The 23,675-nt window shown below is 28.0% G+C and overlaps 9 protein-coding genes across 9 annotated transcripts; 5 read left to right on the top strand and 4 right to left on the bottom strand.

The window, feature by feature from the left end:
• Window positions 1-689: 689 nt before the first annotated feature.
• OCT59_005995 (uncharacterized protein) lies at window positions 690-2,159 on the top strand (the record flags this gene model as incomplete). Its single annotated transcript, XM_066140974.1, has 5 exons — window positions 690-825; window positions 974-1,012; window positions 1,077-1,480; window positions 1,573-1,805; window positions 1,889-2,159. The coding sequence occupies 5 exons, from the start codon at window positions 690-692 to the stop codon at window positions 2,157-2,159; spliced, it is 1,083 nt and encodes a 360-aa protein (XP_065997811.1).
• A 1,009-nt stretch (window positions 2,160-3,168) lies between these two features.
• Window positions 3,169-3,624, top strand: OCT59_005994 (uncharacterized protein; the record flags this gene model as incomplete). Its single annotated transcript, XM_025322430.2, has 1 exon — window positions 3,169-3,624. One exon carries the CDS (start codon window positions 3,169-3,171, stop codon window positions 3,622-3,624), a length of 456 nt encoding a protein of 151 aa, XP_025166296.2.
• A 3,681-nt stretch (window positions 3,625-7,305) lies between these two features.
• On the top strand, window positions 7,306-7,521 carry OCT59_005993 (uncharacterized protein; the record flags this gene model as incomplete). The annotated part of the gene is made up of 1 exon (XM_066140973.1): window positions 7,306-7,521. The coding sequence occupies one exon, from the start codon at window positions 7,306-7,308 to the stop codon at window positions 7,519-7,521; it is 216 nt and encodes a 71-aa protein (XP_065997810.1).
• A 1,601-nt stretch (window positions 7,522-9,122) lies between these two features.
• On the bottom strand, window positions 9,123-11,050 carry OCT59_005992 (uncharacterized protein; the record flags this gene model as incomplete). Its single annotated transcript, XM_066140972.1, has 4 exons — window positions 9,123-9,138; window positions 9,233-9,887; window positions 9,953-10,710; window positions 10,794-11,050. 4 exons carry the CDS (start codon window positions 11,048-11,050, stop codon window positions 9,123-9,125), a joined length of 1,686 nt encoding a protein of 561 aa, XP_065997809.1.
• Window positions 11,051-11,833: 783 nt separating this feature from the next.
• Window positions 11,834-13,467, bottom strand: OCT59_005991 (uncharacterized protein; the record flags this gene model as incomplete). Its single annotated transcript, XM_025328526.1, has 2 exons — window positions 11,834-13,112; window positions 13,211-13,467. The coding sequence occupies 2 exons, from the start codon at window positions 13,465-13,467 to the stop codon at window positions 11,834-11,836; spliced, it is 1,536 nt and encodes a 511-aa protein (XP_025166293.1).
• A 414-nt stretch (window positions 13,468-13,881) lies between these two features.
• On the bottom strand, window positions 13,882-15,501 carry OCT59_005990 (uncharacterized protein). The gene is made up of 2 exons (XM_066140971.1): window positions 15,208-15,501; window positions 13,882-15,120 (listed from the first exon to the last, which is right to left on the bottom strand). The coding sequence occupies exons 1-2, from the start codon at window positions 15,474-15,476 to the stop codon at window positions 13,941-13,943; spliced, it is 1,449 nt and encodes a 482-aa protein (XP_065997808.1). The 5' UTR covers window positions 15,477-15,501; the 3' UTR covers window positions 13,882-13,940.
• A 566-nt stretch (window positions 15,502-16,067) lies between these two features.
• On the top strand, window positions 16,068-17,341 carry OCT59_005989 (uncharacterized protein). Its single transcript, XM_066140970.1, has 2 exons — window positions 16,068-16,691; window positions 16,780-17,341. The coding sequence occupies exon 1, from the start codon at window positions 16,343-16,345 to the stop codon at window positions 16,676-16,678; it is 336 nt and encodes a 111-aa protein (XP_065997807.1). The 5' UTR covers window positions 16,068-16,342; the 3' UTR covers window positions 16,679-16,691; window positions 16,780-17,341.
• Window positions 17,342-20,907: 3,566 nt separating this feature from the next.
• On the top strand, window positions 20,908-22,165 carry OCT59_005988 (uncharacterized protein). The gene is made up of 2 exons (XM_025322429.2): window positions 20,908-21,251; window positions 21,336-22,165. Exons 1-2 carry the CDS (start codon window positions 21,004-21,006, stop codon window positions 22,006-22,008), a joined length of 921 nt encoding a protein of 306 aa, XP_025166291.1. The 5' UTR covers window positions 20,908-21,003; the 3' UTR covers window positions 22,009-22,165.
• OCT59_005987 (uncharacterized protein) lies at window positions 22,053-23,650 on the bottom strand (the record flags this gene model as incomplete). Its single annotated transcript, XM_066140969.1, has 2 exons — window positions 22,053-23,294; window positions 23,379-23,650. 2 exons carry the CDS (start codon window positions 23,648-23,650, stop codon window positions 22,139-22,141), a joined length of 1,428 nt encoding a protein of 475 aa, XP_065997806.1. The 3' UTR covers window positions 22,053-22,138.
• Window positions 23,651-23,675: the final 25 nt, after the last annotated feature.

Genomic DNA, 23,675 nt, shown 5'->3' with positions numbered 1-23,675 from the left:
AAATTTACGCGACAAACTATTTTAGCTTAATTACGCGTTTTTCATAGCAATTTATTTTTTAACTATTATTAGACTATTATATGATAAGCAAAAATTTACGCGACAAACTATTTTAGCTTAATTACGCGTTTTTCATAGCAATTTATTTTTTAACTATTATTAGACTATTATATGATAAGCAAAAATTTACGCGACAAACTATTTTAGCTTAATTACGCGTTTTTCATAGCAATTTATTTTTTAATTATTATTTAAACTATTATATAATAAAAGGTTAATTAATAAAGTCTGGTTTTCTTTTTTTTTTACATTATAAATAATAATATTTTATTAATAAATATAATTGTATCAGTTTCCTTCTTTAAATTACAACCATTATTTTTATTTTACAAATTAATCTTCTATGGCGGATAAAACTACTATTAAACGTGGTTGAAAGAAAAAGCAGCAGGAGGGACCAAATAATGAACCTTCTGGTAATTTTCTTTTGGGTATCTTTGCTTTAATCGGCAAGGCTTGTGATTATTTTGTTTACGCCTTTTGAAACTGAAATCCAAGTACCAGTTACCAAAACTCCTGTTAAACGTGGTCGAAAGAGAAAGCAGCAGGAGGAGCCAAATAATGGACCTTTTGGTATTTTTTTGGGGTATTTTTTGCTTTAATAGATAAGGCTTGTAATCACTTTATTCATGCCTTTTTATTTAGTTCTAAATACTGAAATCCAAGTACCAGTTGCCAAAACTCCTGTTAAACGTGGTCAAAAGGAAAAGCAGAAGGAACTTACTAATGAACCATTAATTATTAGCGATGACGATCATCTTTCATGTTAATGTTTGCTTTAATTGATAACTGAAGGCTTGCGAATATATTGTTCATGCTTTTTTCCTTCCTTTAGTTCCAGAACCAGTTAACGAAAGTCCTAATAAGCGTGGTCAAAAAAAATAACAGAAAACCGTTATTCCTTCAAGTTCAGTTAATGAACTTTTATACAGTAGTGATGATGATCTCACGGGTAAGTTTCTTCAATCGATTGATTAGTAAAGCTTATTATATTTTATTCACAATTTCTCCTTTAGATGAAAATCGAGGCAATGATTGTAATGATAATGTAGACATCAGACGCAAAGATGCTACATTTCAATTATCATTATCTCCAGTTAGTTCACCTCCAAGAACTCTTACGTCAATAACAAAAAACATGAATACTAGTAACATATTCACTCCATTTCGTGATATGTCAAACAATGCATCTGGAGCTGTCAATAGTATGCCTGGATCTATTGATCCCGAACTTCCAACACCTTTTCGTGAAATGGGCACTATCCACCAACTCTGTCTATGGTTATGTGCTAATCCGAGTGTCTTACAATTTGCTTACAGCTTGTATTTATCGATGCAAACGCCAGTCGCAAACAGTTCATCATTTGTACCATGTGTATCTGCGCCACCACAATTGCAACAAGAACAAGCTCAAGACAAAGTAATATTTTAATAGATTCTATTCGAATTGATTTTTTCAGTTTATTTTATTTTAAATTTTTAATTAACCCACATTTTTATTTTAAATTACAGACAAAAATTGGCCGTGACTTTTTGGAGGAATTAAAATGCCTCTTCCTTCGGGTCCGTGATCCTCCAAAAAGTGCACTTGAAGAATTAGTGCGAAAAATCGTCAAATGTGATCTTAATTCGGCTGATGGTATCGAATGGCTTCGGTTAGCCAATAGGAATTTTGGCGATTTTCGCAACAAATTTATTGATGGGATAGAAAGATTAATCAATTCCTTTAAGGAAAGATTGGAAAGGTTAGTACTATTTAGAAAATGCTTATAGAAGTTGTGTGTAATCTTACAATAGTTTTCTAATCAGTTTTAACAATTTTTTATAGTGATCGTCTGCCGCAAAAGGAGGAAATAAGTGCATTCATTGATGATACTGTTGTAATGAACGTCTTGCAGAGGTGGTTGAATGCCACAAAGATAGATGAGTTACGCTCAAAAAACTCTCTAAACATTTTGCGCCAGTTTATTCGGAAGGCATTTGTTGTCAATTATGTATCCAGAGATACTGACGCTACCAAAGCCCTAGATATATTAACGCAAAAAATTGCCGTACCATCACGAAATGGCAATAATTTCGCGAGCAACTTGAAAATTTAATTATTTTCAGTTATTATTCATTGGCATATTTATTAATTTAATTTTTAACTATTATTTTTTATATTTGTAAACATTTAATTTCGCTTTTATACTTAAAAAAAAAATATTATTAATTTGCTCTTTTTATTTAATTTTCTCATGTTTTTCAATAAAAAATATATCTAAAAAAAATTAGTCATCCATCGTTGAATATTCGCCAATACATTGTAAATTTTTATTTAATTTTTTTCATGTTTTTCAATAAAAAATATATCTAAAAAAATTAGTCATTCCATCGTTGAATATTCGCCAATACATTGTAAAAAAGTTTCAGATTAATTTATTCGGCTAATTTTAAACGCTAAGAACAATTTCTTAAAAATGATAATTATAATTTGTCACAGCTTTGCTACTAATTCTCAACCGAATTTGCTACGATTCGTGACGATTTCGTTATGATAACATGCAGTAACGTGATCGATACGAATTTCTTACGAATCAGAGTCGTTCATGTGACGACTTAGTAACAAAATACCAGGTTTCTGCAAAGTAATTTAAATTATAATTTATTTATATTAATATATTAATTAATATTATTGTTTTATAGTGGAAATATCATAAAAGTTGTTTAAGTTCATATGATATTATTTATTTTTATGGGTTTACAAAAGATCCAGATACTTTAAAATATATGGTAGTAATGGATTATGCAAACAAAGGTAATTTAAGAGGAAACTTAACAAGAATAATCAAAAGTGATTGGAATCAAAAATTATATATGTTATATGGAATTATTTCTGGACTTAAAAAGATACATGATCAAAATCTTATTCATTGTGATTTTCATGATGGCAATATTTTAAATCATAATGAGAGTAAAATTTATATTAGTGATTTAGGATTATGCCAACCTGTAAAATCATTTTTGAAAAAATATGATATTTATGGTGTTATACCATTTATGGCACCTGAAGTTTTAAGAGGAAAACCTTATACTCCAGCTAGTGATATATATAGTTTTTCTATGATTATGTGGGAATTTACATCTGGGGTACCACCATTTAATAATAGAGCACATGATTTTCAACTTAGTTTAAGTATTTGTAAAGGTGAACGTCCTGAAATTATTGAAAATACTCCACAATGTTATGCAAATTTGATGAAAAAATGTTGGAATGAAGATTCATCAAAAAGGCCATCATCTGAAGAAGTGGTAGATATTATTGGAAAATGGATTTTTCGTCCATTTGTAGTGAAAGTTGAAGATATTAATGAAGAATTAAATTGCAATATTATGGAATTTATAAATGCACCAATTGGACATAACAATAAACTTACTACTAAATCTCATCCACAGGCACATTATACAAGTCGCTTACTTGATTTTACTAGTGAAGAATTGAATAAAATTCTTGAAAGTGAAGATTCACAAGATTCTTCTACTGGTATAACTGAAGATTTGAATGATTGTATAATTAAGATATGAATAATTAGGTATGTAATATTATAGTATATAAAGAAAAATTAATTTTGCAAATTATTTATGTGAAATTAATTTTATTTATTTAACTATTTAGATATTAAAACAGATAAGAAATAATTAATTATTTGTATTTTTATAAGAATTCATAGTTCTTTTTAAGTGGTTGTTTAGATTTATTTAAACACTAAGGCTAGAGTAGTAAAATATTTTACAAGATTCTTAGTTTGTAATTTAAATAATTCCTTTTTTTTATACTGTATTTTATTCATGTGATGTATTTTTTTTTAGAATTATTTAAACACCAAGGCTAAAGTAGTAAATATTTTACAAATTTCTTAGTTTGTAATTTGAATAAATCTTTTTTTTAACTTTTCCAATTATTAAATATAAATTATCAAAATAATAATATAAGTATATAAAACCATTTCCAATGTATAAAATTAAAATAAATAATGCAAAAATATTTTATATTCATTTCAAGAGCTGGTGATATTAAAGTAATTAAAATTTCATTAATAAATACACTATCGGTTCCATCCGATTTATCGGGATATCCGGTATAACAAAAAAATTTCGATAATTATATTGAAAATCTATTATACTGAATTTTTAAAAAATTTTCATGCTAATAAAATAAAATATTTTTAAATTGGATATACAAGTAATATAACTTCGACCAGAATTAAGATTTCTATAATTCTGGCCAAAATTAAGATTTACCGCATCCCGTTACCTAAATTTTATTGTTTAGTTATGGGTACACCGATGGATTTTATACTTTTTTATACTTTATACTAGTGGAGTTAATTATAAAAAAATCGGATAAATTTATTATGATTAATAATAAATATATGTTCTTTTTTATTGGATATAATAAATAAGAAATAAAAATATTCATAATAATAAAAATTTTAATAAATGAAAAGTTTGCCCAATAGTTATAGATGCTGATATTTATTATACTATCGTAAAAAAAAATTATAAACTATCCAAATCCAAAAATACTGTTATTTTTATACTGTAGTAATCAAATAAATAAAATTTAGTTACGTCCCCATGAAGACGTTCTAATATTTCCTGATCTTCTAAATTCTCTGGCCGTTTCATATTGGCCATCTGAAACTAAAAAAACCTCAATATCCATTGAAACAAATTGATTTATATTTGCATTTATAACATTATCATCATTATAGAAAAAATTATTAACATAAATATTTCCACGTTTCATGTGAAAAGTAATAGTAGGATCTAAATCTTTACCACATCTATTTACTACAATACCAGGTTTACAGTTCATACGAGTAATTTTCGAATTTTTAATATCGTTATCATTTGCAAAAGAAAATATAAAATTTTTAGATTTACATTCCCATATGTCTTGTGTAAATATACCTGAATAATATTCTCCATAAATTTTTGCCAAATTTTGCTGTACACTTGCAATTGGTCGTACAGAATCAGGTGCATCCGGATCCGGTTTGATCAATAATAAGCAAGGACCTTTGTTCATACATTTACGACGAAATGTACAAACATTGAAACCGTCCCTACTACTAGAATAAAGTAAGTTAAATCTGTATTGCAAATTATTTTCATTGCGAACATCTTTTGCATTTTTTCCTTCAATCCAATTAGCTATTACATAAGCATGTTCCGGTTTAATAATTTTTGATTGAATATTTAACTTTCCAATTCGTGGTGGTAAAATATTTATATTTTCTGGCAAACTACCTTTCATATAAAACTTCATACATTCCTTATAAATATTGTAAGGAATAATAGCCTTAAATGGTCGAACTTTATCAAAAAAGTCTGCAGAACTAATTTCTAAGAATCGAATAAAAGGAATAAATTGATCAAATGTTTCTTTTAATTCTTTAAAATCATCTTTATTCCATCTATTCCTATTTTTGTTTTTCAAACTGGGAGTTTGTTCAATACTCCATTTAATTAAACAATCCCAAACAATAGCTTCATCTCCTAAAAAATCATCTCGTTTAAGTAATTCAAATAAAGTATTCTTTTTGAGTAATGGAAAATTTCTTGAGTTCATGAAATATTTTTTGTTCCTTAAGATCTTCATACAAAAATCCTGTACCACATTACAATTAGGGAGTGCGAAAACCGTATTGAGAACGAAAATAAGTTCATCTCGAATCCAAAACGATCGTTCATTAATTAAAAAATATTGTAGTGCAAGAAATAATTCTTCAAAAAGCAATTCGTCAGATGCAATTAACAACTTAAAAACAAATCCGCCTGATTTACTTAATTTTAATTCACCATGATAAATATAACTTTGTATGAAGGAAAAAGTATGTTAATACTTTTTTTTTTATTATGAAATAATTCAAAATTATATATATCTCTTACTTGAGAATCATTTCGAATACAGCAGGATCAATATTTGGTTTCTTAAATTCGAACATATTATTCTTTTTGATGATCCATTCGTGTGATAATGCTCTTCTAAAATAGGTTGAACGAACTTTAAGAATAATTGAATGTGCAAAAAATTCTTTCATACTTTGATTTTCTCCGACTTGAATAATAGTATCATAATCATTTGAATATTTTAACATTGATGAAAAGTCTCTTAAAAGAACTTTATGAAGTTTTATAGACATCTTTTTTTTTATATACAGTATATTAATGATAATTTTTGATGGAAGTAAAAAAAAAAAATTTTTTTTTTTTTTTTTTTTGGCATCGACTTGAATTTTTATAAATATTTTAAAAATCTTAAAATAATTAGAAATTAGGAATAAAACAATTACAACAATTACACGGATTTAAAATTCCTTTTGAAAGGTAAAAAAGACTCCGTGTTACCTAAGTCATTCATTTTATTTTGATGATCATAATTAAAATCAGAATTGATTTACTATTTATTTATTTACTTCTTTTTGTAACTTTTTTATGGCATTTGCTTTTGTTAATCACTTTCATAGCGTTGGTAATTTTTAATCGACAACACGTAACACTAATTCACCGCGGATTTTGTGCAATCTAATTATGGAAAGAAATTATTTATATTATAAATTTTATGTATTCTCATGTGGCCCAGTTAATTTATGTCGGTATCATAAAAATAAATGGGATAAAAACTGTGTTAATTTACTCATATTACTCATAACAACCTTAAAATTAACATCACAATAGGCACAATATGACAAATGATAAATGCAAATCTCACAAATCCGTTTTTGTAACATTGTTGTGTGTATCATAATCATAATTATGGCCGTTCGAATTGTTGCATATGTTGATGAATAATTTGACTCCGCAAAGATAGCTATAGTTTTCATCATTATGATTTTAACTTATGTGTACATGTGTCATTGCTAAAGTGTAACGTCTCAGCTCAGCATTAAGATCACATGACTCAAATAGATGACAAATTGACAATCATTTGTCATTTACTCTTAATGACATGCGATATGTCACTAATGTCATTTGTGTCATTTTATATCATTTGCCAACACTCTATTTTAAGGAGCAAATTTATCAACATCAGAAGATGGATATTACTTTTGGAGACAAAATTTCAACTGTAAAGCGAGGATCCTCAAGGTCTCGTTCGGAGCGACATTAATAGGCTCCACACAGAAAAAAAAGGTTCTAGCGTGTCTTTGACAGAACAACGACCTAATGAACCAATGTTTCCTTCTACGAAACAAGAAAATGAATGTTAGTGGCTCCGTTAGAGAAATGGAGATTCAGCAATTATGCGGAGTTCAACCCGTTGAATCATCTAGCAATTTAGAGACAAACAAGACTTGCCAATCAGATCTCAACGCCAATTTGCAAAAATTGTCTCGAGATCTTGAAACACAATATTCACAAGACATTCCCTCACTTCCTAGTATATTGCTCGAGATCATGAGACACGAATCTTGACACGCCCTCCCTCCCTTCTTAGTATGTTAAAAATATTTATTCTTTTGTGAAACAAGCAGTAAATGTCTTGTACGATATGAAATAAGTGATTTCTTTAAAGTTTATGACATGTCTAACAAACGTTCGCCCAATTCTCGCATGACATTTGGTTAGGGGATATTGCTGGTGCCATATATATATGGTCACGTTTAGATAGTAGCATGATGTATGTAGGACAGAACTTAAGAGAAGCCTTAATAAACTATCTTTTCACCAAGGTAATATTTGTTATGTTATTGAATTCACTCACGAAATTATAACAGTGAATGAAGTAAACCAAAAAGCTAGAGAATTGGCAGAATCGCAGAATCGTAATACGAACATATTACATTGGAAGTAACTAAAGAGCTACTTAAACCATTAAAAGGAGATGGAAAGAAAAAAAGAAAAAGAAAAAGGGGAAAAAGAGAAGAATTAATCATCAATTATTCTATAATTTTACAATATCTTTTATTTAGTTGTTATCATTGTATATTACAATGTTGTGTAATTTGCTTATTATATATTATCGGTTTGACGGGACCGTTCATGCAATTTTTATAATAAACTCCCGTTACTATCCAATAATTTTATTATTATGCTAATACATAGTAATAAAGGTTATGCGTGTATTTTCCAGATATCACTGTTTTTTTGTTAAAAAAGTGCAAAATGTCATCAAGAAAGTGTAGATATATTGCCGATAACCATAAGTTTGTTAATTTCATCTCAGATCGAAATACATATTCTGCTGCTTATTTATTGTTAAGGTTTTGGGTCGGTATATTGGTACGTTCCATCGTTACGTCATTAAAAATGCTGCGCAAGTGATTAACGCATGAAATGGCGTAAAAATATAATTGTATATTTATTAATCGTAGAAAATACACAGTGGAAATAATATTATAATTTGATACAATAGCGTAATTTTTATTATACAAAATAAGTCAAGTATAGCGTCCTATGAATAACTTCGGATAAAAATAAAAGCGAAAGAATAATTTCTTATCTTTGCATATTTTCTATTCAAATTTTCCAATGACTCCCGCAAGCATAATCTCTTCTCCTGATTTCTCTCCTGTTCAATGAAGATTTCTTCCAAATTTTGATTTTAAAAAACGTATTATTTTTTTTTAAAAAAAAAATGGTATAAAATTTTTGTTGAATCTTAAATTATAAATTCTTATTTAATTATTGATTATTAAGTATGTTCACTTTCTAATAAAAATTATCATGTAGTTAAAAAAATTGAATTATTCGTTATGACTTTTTGCATAAAGGGGTTATTTCGAAAATCTTTATTTAACGAACGCAAAAAGTATCGCAGATTAAATTCTTGATATATTAGGCTATTAATTAAAAATCTCAACAACTTTTTTTTAATTTACAAGTTTTTATTATCAAGTCATAAAGAATTCTTTACAATATTTTTTTTTTAATTACAATTAGTTTCCCAGTATGATAAAATTTTAAATTTTAGAACAATTCAAGGTCTCAAGATAATCTTCTCCTAATCAAATTCGTATATTTATTTATCTATTTTTGTCGAGATTATTGTATATTTTCTTCATATCATACGACATTTATTGAGGTCTTGACCTAAAGTATTTATAAATATAAAAAAACGAAAGGGAATTAAAAATAACGTAATCTTATTAAAATCAAAAACTTTTTTATATATTAATATAATTACTTAGAACTGATTAGGAAAACTTCAATTTCCTTAGGAACAAACATCTTTATATTTGGGTTTATAACATTCTTATCGTTATAGGCTGAATTGTTAACTTCTATGTCCGAACCATTCATACGAAAAACATTACTGAAATTGAACTTATTTCCATAATTAAGTTCTAATTTATCATAATTCATACGACATATTTTCATATTTTTAATATCATCATCATTTGTAAAAGAAAATATAAAGTTTTCAACCGAATAACGCTGCCCATTATGAATATGTATATGTGATTGATATTCTCCATAAATTTTTGTTAAATCTTGCGCAAGTGATGGTTGGTCTGTTACTGTTTGTCGAGGGGGATCAGACGTTTGCCAAAGAGAAATAGACGAATCACGACTTGATTCATCTAAAGTTGTACTCCAATTGGTCCAGCTATCATTATTATTAACAGAACCCCAGTCATCATCATTATTAACAGGAATATTATTAGCAAGATCCCAGCCACCACCATCTGGATGAGGGGGAGGACGACCCCAACCATTACTAACTGAAGTTGTATCTATTTGTGGAGAACGGCGTTTATTTTTTGTCCGATTTGGTTGAACATTCCAACTATTCCAATTATCCCAGCTATCATTAACAGGATTACAAGTATGAGATGTTTCTATTAATATTAAACGCGGACCCTTATGTTCACATTTATTACGCAATATATTTATATCGAGAGACCATCCCGACTACTGCGATAAAGAAGGTCTAATTTGTATTGCAGATCATTTCTACGACGAATCGCTTTTGCATCTTTTCCCTCAATCCAATTAGCTATTATATATGCAAGTTCCGGTTTAATTATTTTTGATTCAATGTTTATCGTGCCAATTCGTGGTGGCAGAGTAAATTTATTTGTACCTTTCATATAAAACTCAAAAACTTCTTCGTAAATGTGATTAGGAATAACGGCCTTAAATGGATAAACTTTATCATAAAAATCAACGGAACTAATTTCTGAGAATCGAATAAGTGGAATAAATTGACTTAATGTTTCCTTTAATGCTTCATAATTCTCATCATTCCATTTGATTCTATCGCTGTTTTTATTTCCCAAACCGTGAGTTTGTTCAATACCCCATTTAATTAAATAATCCCACACAATGACTTCCTCAATCAGAAAGTCGTTTCGTTCAAGTAATTCATAGAGAATAGCTTTATCGAGAAATAGAAATTCTTTTGAAGTAATGAATGATTGTGGATCTGCTGATACAGATTCAATACAGTGATTTTGTAGTTTCTTGCAATTAGAAAGTGAGGAAACTCTACGAAAAACGTGAATAAGATTATGTTGCACCCAAGATGTTCGATTTTCAATTAAAAAATCTTGAGCATATTCAAACAATTCTTCAAGATGCAATTCGTCAGATGCAATTAACAATTCAAGAACATTTTTTACTGGTTGTTCTGATAAATTCACTTCACCTATATAAGCATACCTTTATTTTTATTAATTATAGGAGTAGAAAAAAAATTAAACCATAATGATATAAAAATTTATTGAGGCTAGCATATTACTTACTTGAGAATAATCTTGAAAACACTTGGAATAATGTTTGATTTTTTAATCTTAATCTTTCCATTGAACAAATCATTTGATACGTTTGATAATACAGCTTTGAAATATTTTGAACGAGCTCTAAGAATATTCGAATGTGCACGAAATTCTTCTATATCTTGATTTTCTCCAACTTGAATAAGAACGTCATGATCATCTGCATCATCTAACATTGACGAAAAATCTTGTAAAAGATTTGAATAGTTCTCAAAAGTTTCCATCTTTTTTTTAAAAAAACAGATATAACATTAACAGATAGGAATATATACAATAAATGATGTTCTGAAATCAGATGATTTTCATATCGGAATTAGTCTTTTTACGAGTAACAAACGCATTTGTAGATCATTTGATTTTGTGAAAATTGGATCAACAACAAAAGCAACAATTGCAACAATTGCAATTTTGCAATTGTATCCTTTCAGCTCGTGACCATGGCTTTTAGATCGGATTTTACATACAATCGGCATTTATGTTTAGTGTAATAAAAGTCAAGGCCAATTAATACAGGTTCTAACTTTCAATAAAGAGAATTGTAGAAGCTTAGCGTTCCACTTAATTGTCTATTTAACATTTTAACATATCCCATTTTTTAAAAAATGTAAAATTTGATAAACATATATGTTTAAAATTCCCCCAAATTTTAAATTACGATTTTCTGAAATTTTCTGAAATTTCCCAAATTTTCAAATTTTTCCAAAAATTTCAAAATTTTATTATGTTTGTTTCCAAACAATAACAGCTTTCACGTCATCCATCGAAAAATTAAATATCAGAATTATTTCTGTTTAATTAATTAATGCATCATGAATTTTTTCTAATGTTTCTAATACAAAGATTTAATTTTATTGAATAGAAAACTATATTTTATTATGTACAGTAATCATGTAACAAAAAAACAATAAATATTAACTTTAATTATACAATAAAAATCTTGTTATTAATAATATTAATAACCTTAATAATAAATAATTCATTATATGCTATATATATATTATTCGGAGTCAACTAGAAATTATTTCAAAAACTTCAATCTCCTCAGGAACAGGCATAAGCATACGTTTCAATACATTATCATCATTATAGTACGAATTGTTAATATATAAGTGCTGCCGACTTATTTTAAAAGCAAAACCGAAACATAACTTCTTATAATTACCGGTATTATAAGTTACATCATGATAATTCATGCGACATATTTTCATGTCTTTAGTATCATTGTCATTTGCAAAAGAAAATATAAAGTTTTCAGTTGTAGCTTTCCAAACGCTATCTATTTTACCGGAATAATATTCTCCATATATTTTTGTTGAAATTTGCGAAAGTGTTTTTTGAGAACCAGGATTATCCCAATTTGTTGACTGAGCATTTCTAGAGGTAAGAGACATTCTTTGTTGAGAAGATTGAGAAGTAATATTCCGACTTAAATGCCCATCAAATTCATTCGTTTTCGGTTTGATCAAGATAAAACACGGGCCATGATTTTTACATTTATAACGGAATGAATTAATATGAAGACTATCATTACTACTGCGATAAAGAAGGTTGAATTTATATTGTGAATTCCTACTACGAATAGCTGTTGCATCTTTTTTTTCAATCCAATTAGCTATTATATATGCAAGTTTTGGTTTAATAATTTTTGATTTAATGTCTATCATTCCGACTCGTGGTGGTAAAATAATTGTATTCGTTGGTAAAATGCGCTTCATATGAAATTTCATAATTTCTTCGTAAATATTACGAGGAATAATGGCTTTAAATGGACGAATTTTATCAAGAAAATCATCAGAACTAATTTCTGTGAATCGAATAAGAGGAATAAACCGACTTAAGGTTCTCTTTAGTGCTTCAAAATTTTCATTATTCCACTCTGATCTATCTCTATTCCTACTTTCCAAACCGGGAGTTTGTTCAATGCCCCATTTAATTAAATAATCCCAAACAATAGCTTCCTCAATTAGAAAGTCATCCCTTTTAAGTAACTCATAAAGTATATCCTCATCAAATGATAAAATTTCTTTTGAAATGTTTAATGATTGTAATTCAGCTGAGGCAAATTTAACACAATGATCCTGCAGTTTCTTGCAATTGATAAGTGGAAAAACCGTATGAAGAACGAGAAAAAGCTCTTCTCGAACTAAAGTTGGTCGAATTTTAATTAAACAATCTTGGGCACAATCAAGTAATTCCTCAAGGAGTAATTCATCACATGCAACTATCAATTGAAGAATATAATCGACTGATTTTTCTCTTAAATTAAATTCACCTGTATAAATATACCTTTTATTTATTATTATAAAATGAGAAAAAAAAACTATTATTTAATCTTAATAAATATATACAATATTTATATTATAAGACATATTATTATTACTTACTCGAGAATTGCTTCGAAAACAGTAGGGTTAATATTTGGTTTTTTAAACTCAATGATATCATTTTTTTTAATAATCCATCCGTCTGAAAATGCGATTTTGAAATACTCTGAACGAGCTCTAAGGATATTTGAATGCGCACGAAGTTCTTTTCTATTTTGATTTTCTCCAACTTGAATAATGACATCATGATCCCTTGCATCAGTTAACATGTTTGAAAGGTCTCTATAGAAATTTGAATATAATTCTATAAATTCCATTTTGTTTTCAAATAAACAATGTATATGTGCACACGTATATACAGTATACAACGTTAGTGGATGAAATATAGAGAAAAATTGTGTGGAAAAAAATTAAATTAGAGTCTTTCCGGTGTCCAAGGATTTTTATGTGCACTAAATATTATATTTCTAAAAAAAGAAAACAAATGCAAGTATATTTATTTGTACATACGTTTTTTGTTTTTTTTACTGCGATTTCCTAAAGGAGTTACAATTTTCCCTTATAGTGTAAATGACAATAAAATTTTGCTAATTAAGATCGTCAAAAGGATACGCAGTTTAAGTTTCACATTCACGTGATTCAATTTAACGCTAAATTTTGTGGCGCAGTAGAATCGGATAATTTTATTATAAAATCACATTAAATAAATTATAACGTACAATTATCATTTGTGTTTTAACATAATAAATATAATAATAACTGATAATTTATTTATTTAAAAATAAACGAATTACTTAATTTTGTATACAATAAAGATTTCAACTTCCTTCGGAACAAAATTTTCATTCTTCCGTACAACGTTACCATTACAATATTCCGACATTTTAACATGGACATTTTGACCACTTGATTCATTAAAGGAATTAAAGGAAATAGAATCGTTTATATTCCGACTTATTTTCGTGTTTTTAACATTATCATTTTCAAAAGAAAATATAAAACCTTCATTATGAGATATAAACGAAATGTATTCCCCATAAATTTTTTTAAAATTTTGCGAGATTTTTTCTTGAGAAACCACATTTCGACTTTTTTGTTGAAAAGTATTATCAGTATTTTGTCTTTGGTTGACCAATATTAAATGTGGATCTTGATTATCTTTACACCGATCACGAACTCTATTAATTGCCATAATGTTAGTACCGTGCCACCCACTGTAGTAGATACGTTTGAAATTGTATTTCAAATCACTTTTGTTACGAATAGCTTTTTCATCTTTTCTGTCGATCCAATTGGCTATTATAAAAGCATGTTTTGGTTTAATAATTTTTGATTCGATATCTATCATTCCAACTCGTGGCGGCAAAGTAGTTATACCTTCTGATAAAGTGCCTTTCATATAATATTTTAAAACTTCTTCGTAAATATTACGAGGAATAATGGCTTCAAATGGGCGAATTTTATCAAAAAAATCATCAGAACTAATTTCTGAGAATCGAATAAGAGGGATAAATTTTTCTAACTTTTCTTTTAACGCTTCACAATTTTCATTATTCCATTTGGTTCTATCCCCATTTTCACTTCCCAAACCGGTAGTTTGTTCAATAACCCATTTAATTAAATAATCCCAGATAACAATTTCTTCTATCTGCAAGTCATCTCGTTTTAGCAATTCAAAGAGAATATCCCCATCAAGTGAAAGAAAATCTTTTGAAGTAATGAACATTTGCGGATCTTCTACGATAAATTTAATGCAATGATCTCGCAGTTTCTTACATTCAGGAATTTTGGAGACCGTATGAAGAACGAAGACAAGATTTTGTTGAATCCAACGTAATTGATATTTAATCATACAATCTTCAAGATAAATGAGAATATCATTGAAAAGAAACTCTTTAAATGCAACAATCAATCCAAGAATATCTTCACCAGATTCATCTGTTAGGCGGATTTTACCCGTATAAATGTACCTTTATTCATTAGTTAAAAAAGAAAAAAGTTAAGTTATAATAATATAATTATAATAAAGGAAGATACGAAAATCTTATATTACTTACTTGAGAATTATATCGAAAATATCAGGGCTAATATTTGGTTTTTTAAACTCAATCAAATTGTTCTTTTTTGCAATCCAATTTTCTGATAACGCAGTTTTGAAATATTTTGAACGAGCTCTAAGGATATTTGAATGTGCACGAAATTCTTTTATATTTTGATTTTTTCCAACTTGAATAATAACATCATAATCATCTGCATTATTTAACATTAATAAAATGTCTCGTAGAAGTCCTCCATAAAATTTTTTCACGGCAATTTTTCCACTCATTTTGTCTTTAAAAAAAAAATTTTACATGTATTACGTTAATGAAAAGTTGAATATTTTATAGATTTAATTTAATCAACAAAAGCAGTAGATCATGAAAATGATACTAAGACCAAAAAGTATATTGGACTAATAACTGCGCCGTGAGATTTCAGTTGCGCCACACTAAACAAAATAATTCCCAAAGTTCGTTTCACAATACCGCAGTGTCCTCGGGTCATAAGTACAGATAACGTGTAACGTTTTACGCAGCATAGAAACTAAATAACCATTTTTTTTTTTGAACAAAAAGGAATAAAAGGAATAAAAGAAAATCAAACAATGGTTATAGTTCTAAAGATCTTTGAAAATGGGCTAAACATCATCCTTATTCACTTTTAAACCATCTGCTTAAAAAAAAAAAGAAAATGGTTTAACTAATTACTTTGACAATTGCCAAGCAAGTGATCGACAATGATATTGTTGTAGAGTCTTTGTTCCTTCAGTATATATTTCTAAAATCGGTAACAATAACCGGTTTACCACATGGCAATCAAATATTTATACATCCGACATACGCATAAACAACTTCCTGATTTTTTTTAGTTTTTTTTTGCCCCCTCCCCCCCCCCCTCTTTTTTAAATAAAGCAGCACGTAAGAAAAAATAATACAAAACTGATACCAATAAATTTCTTTGGTAAATCTCTCTCCTTTATCATATAATTTTATGTTAAAAGTAATATTTTTACGTTTTTTTATGAGCTAAACAACAAAAATATTTGAGTCTTATTGGTTAATTATAAGAAACGTGAGACTACAATTTTACGAAGAAGTAATTAAATGGACTTAGTATCTAATCCATTTAATTACCTTCACGATTATAATCTTAATGAAGATTTCTGTCTCAACAACCAACTCAGAAAGAAAGAAAATCTATTGTCTTATTAAGGACAAAATGGAATTGGAACTAGTGTTGATAAGCAAAAAGCATTTGAATTATATTCACGCGAGTCAAGACGTCGACATACGAATTTGGTCATTCGCTCTTAATCGTGTTATTCGTCATTTTCACGATAAAAAGGACAACAGCATATTAATCTTTCGTAAAAATGTCTCCGTAACATCGCCTTGCTTTCACCCAGGAGATATACTGGGCATGAACGCAATAAGCACTCACTGGCAGTCGATACATGATATTCCTAGTGAATGTAGTGGTGGTGATTAGACGGTAATTTTACGTATGTATCTTTTTATTTTGTTTTGTTCCATTCATTCCATTCCATTCCATTTATTTATTTATTATTTTTTTTACAAACATTAAAATAGCGTCTAATCCCATCCAGCCCATCGCTTAGTTGACTGCCAGATGATAAACTGTACTGTTCAACCGAAGTTACGGAGACATTTCGATGAAAGATTATATGCAGATGGGTTTGAAGATTATTTAGAGAATGCACGAATACGAACGCGCATACGATGCAGATATTATTAATTATGGCTGAAATTGTAAATGGAGCAACTAGTGGTTACATCGTGAATGACCGAATTCGAAGCAACTAGTAGGTACATTGTGAATGACCGAAATCGAAGTAACTGGTGGTTACATCGTGAATACTATCACAAAAATAGATCGTAAAAAACCTTGACAAATATAATAGTTGTTGAAATTATTATTGTGGAATGTCTATAAGAAGTATTTAGTAAAATTAACAAGAAAAAATGAACTGAAAGTTAGGATTTGTAATGTTTGCACATATAGGTTTACATTTCAATAATATTATTTACATTGAAGGAGGGAAAGGGGGATGTTAGAAGAGAGATTGTATAATATATTCTTTAATGATTTTTCATTTCAATCAAAAATAAATTTTTTTTTTTTTACGTATTTACATATTTTATTGTGCACATGTGATTATATGACCGACGAGCGTTTTGGGCGAAACTAGTCTATAAAGTTTGGTATGTCTCCAATATCGATCGATCGAGAACGAGAACTTATTAAAAATTTAAATGTTTTTTTAAATAGTATCATAACAAAAATTACTTTGTTATAACTTAACTAAAAGTGTCAGGTAGGTGGATTACTTAATATAAATGTATGTAAAAAGTTCATGTCATAACGAGTATCTAATAACGAGTATTGTTACCAGTATATTAATGATCGATGATAATATTCCCGGCACCATACCGATAGATGACGATCTATTTCATGGACGCAAAATATTTATTTTCTTCGTAAATTACGTTATTTGATTTTTAATTAAAGATTGACGACAAAAATTTATTACTTTTTGAAGCAGACTCATCACGTGAGATAAAATCTTATTGGTTGATTGGTTGATTGGCTGACGGCTGATCAATAACTCCGTCGTTCTTGTAAGAGAATGAATGATACATCATACATATAGTAAATGGACTAAATGGTGCAATTGATGCGTGTAGATTATAAATGATTTAAAAAATTTACAAGTGAGGACAAATAGTTATTGATAAAAATTACTGATACAACAATTTTAAAGAATTAGGTGGCGTTGATTTTACTCGAAATCGAACATCTATTCCTTGATATGAATTTCCGCAAGTTTACAATATTTTACAATCACATTATAATCATCATATCCGAAGCAATGATCTTCACGGTAATTAAAGCAACCAAACTCATGTACAGGTAGGTATTTACTTAAAACATAATTAATATTTTCAAGCAATTTTTGTGACGTTCTCGAATATTTTGTGATTTCTTTGTCTTACTTATTTCACGTTTATTTTTTGTTAGGTAACTCCTGCTTACAATAAGAAAAATACTTATCATTATAATAATCAGTATGGGGCTAGATTTTAATTTTGAGAATCGGATCGAAAGGATTTTTATAATTTTTATTTATAAGTTCCATTTTAAATCACGTATCAATGAAAAAGGGAAAATTTGCATATTTATAATTTCATCGTTTTATTCGATGATTCTTATATTTTATAATCAGATTTATCAGATTTAGAAATCAAAAGATTTATTTTATTTATGTTTATTGATTTATTGATTTATCTATTTTATTGAAACACGACAATTAATTTAACGCGGCAAAAAGTAAAAATTAAAATAATAATAAAATTTTTTTCAACTCCGTTAAACAAAAAAAACGTACACTTTACTATGAAACTGTAAAAAAAAAAAAATTTTTTTTTAAATCTACAATAATTTATTTGAAGGTGGCGATTCCATTGTTTCATTTTCAAGATGCACACTTATCGCAAAATAGTCTCCCTTTTAAGAAATTGTTATTTATTACTACTATTTCCATCAATCAAAATGAATTAGATTTTCGAAAAATCATAATCGAGTTAATATATATACTGCAGAAAGTATTATAAATGTAAATAACACACTAATAAAAAATTTTTTTTCGTAAATCTTAATAAATCATTAAGTATTTTAACATACTACAATGTAAAATATCCCACAATTATTATATTACACAACTTAATCCTTATATTTTTTCAAAAGTAAAGGATATAAAGCTTTCGGTATATTATACCAAATTCTTTGTCTTTTCACAATGTCAAACTAGAGTTAAGTTCAACAAAATCTTCTTTCCCCGCTGATTTTACCAAGCCACATCCCTCGGTTGTGGTTTCGCTAGGTAATAGATGAAGGTAATAGATGACTACTTTAAACGTTTACCCACGCTTGATTAGATTTCTGATAAGAAATCATATTGTGTCAACACCGTTTTACAGACATCACAATGCTGTGTTTTAATTAGACAGTCAGACAGTCCGATTCGTACCAGTTCTAAGTTGATTATTAATCGTCTACCGGATATACCGGTTAAATTTATACAAGCCCAAACCTCCTAACTTAACAATTTCAAGTTCCATCCCACTTTTGACAGAGATAGTGCACATTTCCAGTTGATTAGAGACATACTCTTCAAAAAGAATTAAAATAAATTTCAAATTCACTTTTTTTTTATCAAGTTTGGCTTTCAAAAGACTTTACTCTTGAAGAACTTCGTATCACTTTTCTTAGGATGAAGAAGATATATTGTAAAATCTGTATTCATGAGATCAGACTCCAACATATCGGTTTGAATGCTCTTTCGCGTGATTTTACTCAAGATGAACGTCTCGTCCTTGAATAAGAGTCGCTTCTCACATGATGGATATGTTTATTAAGAAGAATTTTTTCATCTATATTTGATGTAAACATCCATGTTCAAATCTAATCTTTCATTTTAGTTAGCACTTTATCTAACATTCGGATAAGTATTCTAACAATATCAATTGATTTTTTTCGTTCAAAAAAGTCACCGTTACGTCTTACCACTTCGTGGTACCCGCCGGCGTTCGGTATTCGTACTTTCCAGTAGTTGATTTTTTTTGCGTCTAACAAGGCCAGCGCCATTGTTTTATTCACTTAGGAGCAAGAAAGAATCGAACAATATTTCTTAAACGGGAACAGCCTAAGTGATCATAAGAATTCAATATAATTAGGAACGATAAAAAATTCAAACAGGATTTAAAACTATTAACAAATTACTTACAATTATTCGTTATTAAAGGAAAAAAAATAATTTTTACATACAATAATTATTTGACCCTAATATTTTCCCCATGATTGGATTAAAAAATAATTAAATTCTAAATATTTTAAAAAAAAATATACCAAAATATTAGAATTATAAATGTCTATGACCAAAGTAAAGGCATACATAAATTGAAAACTAAATAAATTTATTTTATATTCTGTTACTTACAGAATTAATGATCGAAGAGGAGAGTTTCATAAAGTAAATAGGATTATAATAATTTTTCTGTTTGCGTAAATGTAAACTTTCATTTATTAGAAAATACGTATAATAATAATTTCTAAAAACAAAAAGTTTATTATCCCTTCTTACCTTAAAATCATTACGTATAAATATAGTTTTTTTTTAAACTCGATATTTAAAAAATTTTCAATTTTATAAATATACATTTTTTTTTTAAAAAAAAGAAAAACAATACCATTATATTGTTGCTTATCGTTTTTCGGTAAATGACCGAAAAACGACTATGGTCATTCGGTGAATATAGTAATTCACCGAAAAACGACTATAGTCATTCACTGTTTCGATTAATCCATACTACACTTCTAAAATAAGATGAAAAAAGTATTAAATTTCGTGTTTCAACCATTTTATGTAAAAATTTTTGACCTGCAAGAGTCAGGTGATGATCGGTACATATATTCAGGGCTATTTATGAATATTGAGGCCATCTGCTTTTTTTTTCTAAATATATCATTTCTAAAATCGGAAAAAATGACCACAACTAATAAAACTTTTGGAAACTTTCACATGCTTACAAGTTTTTTCAAGTTATCCTTATCAACAACAACAACAAAACAAAGATCAACAGGAAATACGCCTCAATTAGTGAATATTTAAATAATATTACGTATTATGCGATACAGACAAAATGGCTTTCGTAAGCTTCGTAATTTTTAATCAACTCTGATACTATAATTTTTTATCAAAATAATCCTAAACACGCAAATACATTAAAAAAAAAATGGAACATAGCATCTCAAAAGACCTATCATTGATGTTAACTACTGCTGATGATCATAATGTTATAATTCAAGTTGGGGAAAATCAAAATACAAGAGACTTTCCTGCTCATTCTAATATATTGAGAGCTCGTTCGAATTATTTTCAAATCGCACTTTCGAAAAAATGGGTTACTAAAAGGAATAACGAAGACGTGGTTAAGTACAAAAAACCAAATATTGATCCTGGCGTTTTTGAAATAATTCTTAGGTATTTGCGATTTTTTGTGTATTAATTAGGTTAAAAAAAAAAATAATTTTAGTAAAATTAATCCTTTTCATTATAAATAAAAAGGTATATTTATACAGACGAAGCGGATTTATCCGAGAAATCAGGAATAGATATTTTCAAGCTTTTAATTGCTTCCGATGAACTACTACTCGAGAAATTAATTAAATATATTCAAGATTATTTAATTGAAAATCGAGTGACCTGGATTAAACAAAATTTTGATTTTGTCTTTAATATAGTTTTTAAATATGTTAATTGTAAGAAATTACAAGAACATTGTCTTGCATCCATCTGTGAAGATCCACACCAATTCTTCTCTTCAAAAAATTTTCCATCACTTGATAAGAATATTTTCTATTCATTACTTAAAAGAGATGATTTGCATATTGATGAAGTTATTGCTTGGAATCATTTAATCAAGTGGGGTATTAATCAAATTCCATTGTTGAAAAGTGATAGAGATAAATGGAATGAAACCGATTACGAAGATTTAAAAAAAGCCATAAGTCAATTTATACCTCTCATCAGATTCTCAAAAATTAGCCGCGCCGATTTTTATGATAACGTTCGTCCATATAAGGCTGTTATTCCTCATAATGTTTACGAGGAAATGATGAAATTTTACATGAAAGATATACCACCAATTTCAATTATTTCGACTCCGCGAGTTAGAAGACCTTTTTTGCCAATTGCAATGAAGACTGTAAAAGGATCTGTAAGATGGAATCCGTACTAATTCTATAACTTATACTTACGGCAGGAACAACAAATTTTGGCTTTAATAATCATGAAAATTGATATAATTTGTATTTTGTTTATTTTTTAATTTGATCTTTTATTTACAACATTTCTATAATAAAAAAAAATTATTTTTTTTTTACACACGTTACTTTAAAAACTTCAATTTCCTCTGGTATAGGATTCATATTTAATTCTGAGACATTTCCTATATTATCGTAAATATCGGAATTACCAAAGAATACATGACCTCCCGTAAAATAAAATGTATTGCCAAAATTAAATCCGTTGTTATGTTGCTCGCATATCGCATAATTAATACATTTACTATTCACACGACTTATTTTCATATTTTGAATATCTTCACCATTTTCGAAAGAAAATATAAAACTATCACTTGCAGGGTATTTTCTATTAGAATTTGTAAATCCAATTGGATTATACCCTCCGTAAATTTCTGTTGATTTTTTTTTTTTAACTAATACTAAGCAAGAACCTCGGTAATTACATTTAACACGAAATGACTTTGAATTAATTCCATCCTCGCTACCACGATAAAGAAGATCAAAATTGTACTTGTCACTGGATGATATATTGTTTAAATCTTTTTTATCGATCCAACTAGCAATTATATTAGCTAGTTTTGAATTTATAAGATTTGATTCGATTTTTAGTTTTCCAATTCGTGGCGGTAAGATTTCGGTTTTTGACAAAGTTTTTTTATAATAGAATTCTTCTAATTCTTCATAAATATGAAGAGGAATAGCAGGTTTATAAGGACGAACTTTATCGTAAAAATCTGCGGGAGAAATATCCATAAACCGAATAAGAGGAATAAATTGACTTATAGTTCCCTTTAATGCTTCGTAATCATCTTCACTCCAATCTGTTCTATCGCTTCCCAAACCAGAAATTTGTTCAATACCCCAATTAATTAAAAAATCCCAAGCAACAATTTCTTCGATCTGCAAGTCGTCTCGTTTAAGTAAGTTATAAAGAATATCTTCTTCAAGTGATGGAAAATTTTTTGAAGTAAATAATTGTGGATCTTCACTCATACATTCCATACAATAATCCTGCAATTTTTCGCAATTTTCAAGTTTAAAAGTTGTATAAAAAACATAAGCGAAATTTTGTTTTATCCAAATCGTCTGTTTTTTAATTATATGATCTTGAACATAATTAAATAATTTTTCGAGAAGAAATTCAGCTGATGTGATCAAAACTCCAAAAATATCTTCTCCAGATTTCTTACATAAATCAGCTTCACCCGTATAAATATACCTAATTATATTAAATTGATTTTTTTTTTTAAAAAAAAAAAAATATTCATATAAATAATTACATTGATATTAAATAATTACTTACTTGAGAATTATTTCAAAAACGTTTGGACTGATATGAGGTTTTTTAAGCATCGTAGTATAACCTCTTTTAAAATTATTACTATTATTGCTTCCCCATTTAGTCGAAAGCTCATTCCTGAAATAAGGAGAACGAGCTCGTAAAATATTTGAATGTATTCGAAAATCTTTAGTATTATGATCTTCTCCCACTTGAATAATTACATCATGATCTTCTGAATCATACAACATTGACGAGTAATCTTTTAAAAGATCTTTGTGTAATTCTGAATCCATCTTTTTTTTATTTTTTTTATTTTTT

The sequence above is a fragment of the Rhizophagus irregularis genome, chromosome 14, assembly GCF_026210795.1.
Source record: "Rhizophagus irregularis chromosome 14, complete sequence".
Lineage (NCBI taxonomy): Eukaryota > Fungi > Glomeromycota > Glomeromycetes > Glomerales > Glomeraceae > Rhizophagus > Rhizophagus irregularis.
The sequence above is the reverse complement of the archived record's forward strand: the minus strand, read 5'-3'. Positions and strand labels throughout refer to the sequence as shown.

What these genes read in the sequence shown, in the direction of transcription:
- OCT59_005989 (XM_066140970.1), top strand. Translation starts at nt 16,343, where the DNA reads ATGAAGATTTCTGTCTCAACAACCAACTCAGAAAGAAAGAAAATCTAT.
- OCT59_005988 (XM_025322429.2), top strand. Translation starts at nt 21,004, where the DNA reads ATGGAACATAGCATCTCAAAAGACCTATCATTGATGTTAACTACTGCT. An exon ending in GTTTTTGAAATAATTCTTAG is followed by an intron (nt 21,252 to 21,335) that starts GTATTTGCGATT and finishes ATAAATAAAAAG; the next exon opens with GTATATTTATACAGACGAAG.
- OCT59_005990 (XM_066140971.1), bottom strand. Translation starts at nt 15,476, where the DNA reads ATGAGTGGAAAAATTGCCGTGAAAAAATTTTATGGAGGACTTCTACGA. An exon ending in ATTTTCGATATAATTCTCAA is followed by an intron (nt 15,121 to 15,207) that starts GTAAGTAATATA and finishes TAATGAATAAAG; the next exon opens with GTACATTTATACGGGTAAAA.